Source organism: Taudactylus pleione, unplaced genomic scaffold (genome assembly GCF_031769625.1).
Source record: "Taudactylus pleione unplaced genomic scaffold, aTauple2 ptg000342l, whole genome shotgun sequence".
NCBI classification, from domain to species: Eukaryota; Metazoa; Chordata; class Amphibia; order Anura; family Myobatrachidae; genus Taudactylus; species Taudactylus pleione.
This window is the reverse complement of record NW_028284743.1, coordinates 6,731,858-6,738,053: the sequence shown is the minus strand read 5'-3', so window position 1 is coordinate 6,738,053 and position 6,196 is coordinate 6,731,858. Positions and strand designations below refer to the sequence as shown.

The 6,196-nt window shown below is 45.3% G+C and overlaps 2 protein-coding genes across 5 annotated transcripts in view; one reads left to right on the top strand and one right to left on the bottom strand.

Moving 5' to 3' along the window:
* The window catches only part of SH3RF2 (SH3 domain containing ring finger 2), a 280,359-nt gene extending 276,943 nt beyond the window's left edge, over positions 1-3,416 (bottom strand). The window contains exon 1 of the mRNA XM_088443979.1: positions 3,328-3,416. The gene's annotated coding sequence lies outside the window, so the exon portion shown is untranslated. The remainder of the gene's footprint in view (positions 1-3,327) is intronic.
* The window catches only part of PRELID2 (PRELI domain containing 2), a 104,930-nt gene continuing 101,786 nt past the window's right edge, over positions 3,053-6,196 (top strand). Inside the window, exon 1 of one of the 4 annotated variants that reach the window (XM_088443980.1) lies at positions 3,053-3,219. In XM_088443980.1, the coding sequence (XP_088300106.1) occupies positions 3,145-3,219 (75 nt within the window). In that variant the 5' untranslated portion in view covers positions 3,053-3,144. Of the gene's footprint in view, positions 3,220-3,427; positions 3,508-6,196 lie in introns of those variants that run through there. The other 3 variants (XM_088443982.1, XM_088443981.1, XM_088443983.1) reach the window with 3 other exon arrangements.

Sequence of the window (6,196 nt, the reverse complement as noted above, 5' to 3'; positions counted from 1 at the left end):
GTCGCATTGGGTGTCACCAACCACAGTGCCACCACTGCCACAGGGTTCCCAAGACTGTGGTGCAAGTAACTCTAGGGTACTCAAGAGATAAGAGGTGCTTTCACCTGTCAAATCAAAAAGCTTGGGAACCCATAAACTAGAAGCAGTATGAGTTAAGGTGGCACCCTCCATCATCCCCGAACATGCACAATCTGTCGTTATCGGCAGATTGACCAGCATGTTCAGGCGATGATTGATGTCGAAAATTACCAGCGGGAGCGCGCATCGCTGGTCGTTTTCGACATTTTAATGCCCGATTTGTGAACTATTACGTTATCGTTCAATTGCTCATTTTAATAGCCTAGTGGATAAGCATTAGTTTCTCTTCTATTACGGCTTACACTACTAACATGTAGAGACAGTTCTAAGGTAACATACTGATGCACCAGTAAAATAGTTTGGATGGCATTGCTCTTAATTTATGTGTATTACTTTTACTGATAGGGACTCAGGGACGTCCAGACTTTTGTGACTGTGGATCTATTTTTTGCTTAGTCTGTGAATGTTGATCTACTGTACCAAATCATAATAGGCCTAAAACCACAAAACAGGCAATGCTGGCATTTAATAGGAGGTCCTTGTAATCAGTCAACCCAATAGAAAACTCAAAACAGGATCTTGAGGCACACCCACTTTTAATGAGAAACCTTTCAATTATTATAGTTAAATATAAATTAACATGACATAACCAGGAACAATACTTGATTGGCAGTAGTAACCAACATATAAAAACATTTATGGCTTGATGTATTAATGTAAAAGACAATACAACGCATATGGTTCCCCATATATATTAGAATGATCAGCAGTAGATATCCACTGCGGACTGCTGCCCCAACAAGCCCCATAGGGGGCAATTCAATTAAATGCAATGTTGAATAGCGATGCACCCATATGCATCAAGCACTGAAAAGCACAACTTTACAGAGCTTGTGCCTGATAGGCTCCTATAGACAGCATTGCCTCTTGGCTCCTTTACTCAAAGGATTCCTCTCCTAACCCCCACGTTTTGCGCATGCGCTGGTCGAGAGCTGTACATGCGCAATAGGACTCCCGAGTCATAAACCCAGAAGTCAGTGCTTCCTCTGGGACAGCTTTACATCGGAGGAGCTGTCCCAGGATGCATACTGGCGTTAATTATTATAATAATAATAATAATAATAATAATAATAATGTGGCCCCCTAACCCAACTCCCCCCCCCCCTCAGTTTCCTAACATTGTATTTAAATTTGTTCTGTGACAGTGTATGAACAAATCAGGATGCATGCACGATGTGACCCAGACATGTGCAGATAAAAACCATTACCCCACTGCGTCTGACAGACTCTGGCCCGTAATGCGAAAGTAACCCTCAGTCCCCTTTCATACATACGGTAAAATCTTCTGTTGTAGATCTATGCCAGAAACACAAATAGATTAACCAGAGTGAGTACTACGCCAGTTACAGTGTATCTTGCATGCATATACTTTGACAGTGAACGCACGCATTTGCGCCAATACAAACTTGGACAATTCTGTCACTTACACCCACCTGCATCTAGAGATGTGGGCTGAGTACAGTAAATTTGTATTCAGGCAACTACGTCTCATTCAAACCTGAAGAAGCACTCTAAAGATGGCTACACACTACTACATAATGTGTATCCAGTGACGGCATGATACACTGCGCTGTCCATACACACTGCACGATGCAGTGGACGGCGCCGCCGCTCATCGCATCGTCCCATCTGCTTTGCGGCACAGCAGATGGGACAACCAGCAGGCACACGTGACCAGGCATTCACATTGCACAATCTTTCCAATCCGCCTCGCAACGATAGTGTGTACCCAGCCATTATTATTATCCTTTATTTATATGGCGCCACAAGGGTTCCGCAGCGCCTTACATAGTGCATAAACAGTTGCGCAGAACAAGAAAAACAGTGACATAGATAGTACAAGACGATGCAAGACAAGTACATGGTATATAAACATTGCTGCAACAGTAGCAGGATGGCAAATGTCACGGGTTAGGTGCTAGATAACAACATGAGTAATAAAAAGAAAAGCACATGAGGGAAGAGGGCCCTGCTCGTGAGAGCTTACATTCTAAAGCTACACAGTTATGTTAGGAGAGTTATCCATTGCACGTGTTGTAGGGCACATGCACATTCATTTGTCATAAACCAAATCCATATGCGAGATGTGTACAGCAATAGTAAAAAGGTACAAAAACATTTGCCTATATACCATACCGAAAACATTGTATAAAGACATAATCCCACATTTTCCATTTAAAACAAGTATTTACAAGATGATGAAGGATTACCTGGGTAAACGTTAAAACTATATATTATATACACACACACATAGTGTTCACTCTAGCTCCGGCGGCAGGCAGGGTGCCGGAGCTAGAGAGGGCAACTTTGTGCGCGCGGGTGAAAAGGGGTGTGACCATAAAAGGGGGCGTGTCTATAAGACGCATCCCCTTTTTCATCATACTTGACATGCCGGCCAGCCCCCAAGCACTGCAGACAGGGAGAACAGATGCTGGGCGCATGCGCCCGGCGTCTATACTCCGGCGGTGACCGGGTCACCGCACATATCTCCACCCGAGGGACACTGCATCCCGCGGGTGAAGACTGCACCCGCAGCCTGTGAGGGCAGGGTGCTTTTTGCCCTCCAGAAGGAGGACAGGGTGCCGCACCCTGCTAAAACAGCCTAGCGGGAACGCTACACACATATATATCAGCTATCAATACATATTCTTGCTTGACTGAGAAATAGCAATCAATACCATACATTTACACATGATAAAGGGATGACTCTACTACCACACACTACACCACAGCAGTGACAGACTGTATGGACACTGTGACTGTGTGTGTGAGAGGCCATAGCAGTACTAGTAAGCCAGCACGTTCCCACCCCCCCGGCACACACACATGTAGCAGTGACATGCCCCGGAGATGGATTCATATTCAGCGCGGACATATATTTGTTTAAGCAAATTCTGTCCGTAACTAATAAAGTTGTTCTAAAGGTTTTCAAGAAACATGGCGGCTCATGTCAGAGCCGGGTAACGGGAGAGGGGGCTGGTGCCTGTGCTGGCGGGAGAGGGCAGGATGGGGGTCATAGTGGAGGTACAGAAGGTCTATCACTATCCCTTTCAGCAGGTGGTCGCCAGCTACCTCACAAAGGTAAGTGGGGACAGACATAGCGCTGCACGCTCCCGCTGTGCCAGTACTAGCGCCCGTATGTGCTGTGTATACTGTAACGGTGCGCGCTACCGCTAGGGAACATCATACCTTCCAAGCTCCAACATGTCCCCTTCCACCGCTCCTGGGCTTCTCATTCATTCATGCTTCACCTGTGTTACAAATCACCCTTCTCATTCTCATCAATTAACTAATGCAACACAGGTGATGGCAATCATAAATTACCTGGAGCAGATCGTTTTATACCTGGTGGAAGGGACTGTGGAATACGTAATTATACTGCCTGCGCTCCTGCTATGTAATATAATGTAATATACTGGTCATGCTCCTGCTATGTAATATATATATTGGCTGCACTCCTGCTATGTAATATACTGACCGTGCTCCCGGAGCCATGTGATACCCCTTTTACACCAGAGCTAAAATCCGGGTTATTGCAGGGTTAACTCGGCTAACTCCTTGGTGTAAAAGGGGAAAGGGCTGGATTGCCGGGTCGAGTGACCCGGCAATCCAACCCAGGTAACTTGCAGGGTTTAACACGGGAATAACCTATGAAACCCTGCAGTGTAAACGGCGCGATCCGGGTCACAGTGACCTGGATCGTGCCACATGCCTGCCGATTGGCCGGCTTCAGCGTCCACTTCAACGCTGGAAAAGCCGTGTCTCTGCAGACCCCGCACGGGGAAATTCTGGGTCTGATCCGGATTCAACCTCCGGATCAGGCCCGGAACTACGGTATAAAAGCAGTACAATAAACTGACCGTGCTCTCACTATGTAATATACTAGCTATGCTCTTGCTGTGTAATATACTGACCACGCTCCCGCTATGTAATATGCTGGCTGTGCTGTCGCTATGTAATATGCAATATACTGTCTATGCTCTTGCAAAGTAATATGTAATATACTGACTGCACCCCCGCTATATAATGTGTAATATACTGGATGTACTCCTGCTATACAATATACTTGCCACACTCCTGCTATGTAACGACCCTGCTTGCGCTACTTAATATGCAATGTACTGGCTGTGCTCCCGCTATGGAATAAACAATGCTGGCTGCGCTCCCACTATGTAATATATGGGCCATGCTCCCGCTATATAATATGTAATATACTGGCCGCACTCCCGCTATGTAATATGTAATGTTCTGGCCGCACTCCTGTTATGTAATGGCCCTGCTCCCTCTATTTAATATGTAATGTACTGGCCCTGTTCCCGTGATGTATTATGTAATATATGATACTGGCTGCGCACCTGCTATGTAATATGCGATACTGGCCACTCTCTGCAATGTAATATGTGATACTGGACGCTCTCCTGCTATGTAATATCCCTTTTACACCGGAGCTAAAACCCGGGTTATTGCAGGGTTAACCTGGGCAGCTCCCTGGTGTAAAAGGTGAGAGTGTTGGATCGCTGGGTCGAGTGACCCGGCAATCCAACCCAGGTAAATAGCAGGGTTTAATACGGGCGTAGCCCGTGAAACCCTGCTGTGAGAACAGCGCACTCCGGGTCACAATGACCTGGGGTGAGCTGCTAGCCGGCCGATTAGTCCGGCTTCAGTGGCGCTTGGAGATGACGTCATCTCCAAGCGTCCACTTTCACGCCGGGAAAGCCGGGTCTATGCAGACCCGACTCCGATGTGAGCTGCGCCGACTCGGGAATATCCCGAGTCGGCGACCGGCTAAATTCCGGGTCTGATCCGGATAGGAACTCTGTTCCATCTCCGGGTTAGACCCGGAATTTTGGTGGAAAAGGGGTATTATATGTGATACTGGCCACGCTCCCGCTATGTAATATACGATGCTGGCCACGCTCCCGCTATGTAATATACGATGCTGGCCGCGCTCCCGCTATGTAATATACGATGCTGGCCACGCTCCCGCTATGTAATATACGATGCTGGCCACGCTCCCGCTATGTAATATACGATGCTGGCCGCGCTCCCGCTATGTAATATACGATGCTGGCCACGCTCCCGCTATGTAATATACGATGCTGGCCGCGCTCCCGCTATGTAATATACGATGCTGGCCCGCTCCCGCTATGTAATATACGATTCTGGCCTAAGCTTCCGCTATGTAATATAAGATTCTGGCCTCGCTCCCGCTATGTAATATACGATACTGACCGCGCTCCCGCTATTTAATATATGATACTGGCCATGCTCCTGCTATGTAATATACGATACTGGCCACACTCCCGCTGTACACTATTCAATTATTACACACTGGGGAAGATCCTTTCATTATTCAGCAATTCTTCTATGCATGCAATAAGAGTGTTGTTTATTGAACTGATGATATCCATATCACACCCGAGGGATTACCATGCAATTAAAATATATTTTAAAACAAGTTTTATTTTGAAAATATCCAGTATTGAATGATAGTTTCATTTTCTTTGTGTTTGTGTGTGTTATTCATAAATACAAGTATGTTTATGAACATGACATGCAGTCATATTAAAACCTCACATTTTATATAGTGATTTATTTTATTTTTTAATTTTATTCCCATACATTTTTCTTTGTTTTTATATTCTTGCAAACGAAAGATGTTTTTTTTTGATGTGTGATTAGTCTTGTAATGGAGAGAGCCTGTTTTATAGTTAGTTGTTTTCCTTCGCCTTGTAGTATGATGCTGTTTTAATGCATTATTAAACTGAATTTTAAGCGATTTACATTTTTGTTTTGTTTACGAAACTACGTCATTAATAATATTTTGTTTTTGGTCTCTCCCCTTGCACCGCACCATTATTTTTAGCCGGGTCACAGCACTTGTATGTTGGATTGAGCCCTTAATATAAAATTGGCTAAAAGATTTGATAATTCACTTTGTTATTACATGGGGCTGAGGCTGATAGAAATGTCTGGGCTGCCAGACTATCCATTATGAGAGAAGTACTGGTGTATTGCATCAGAGCCGGCATTAGGCATAGACAAACGAAGCAAATGC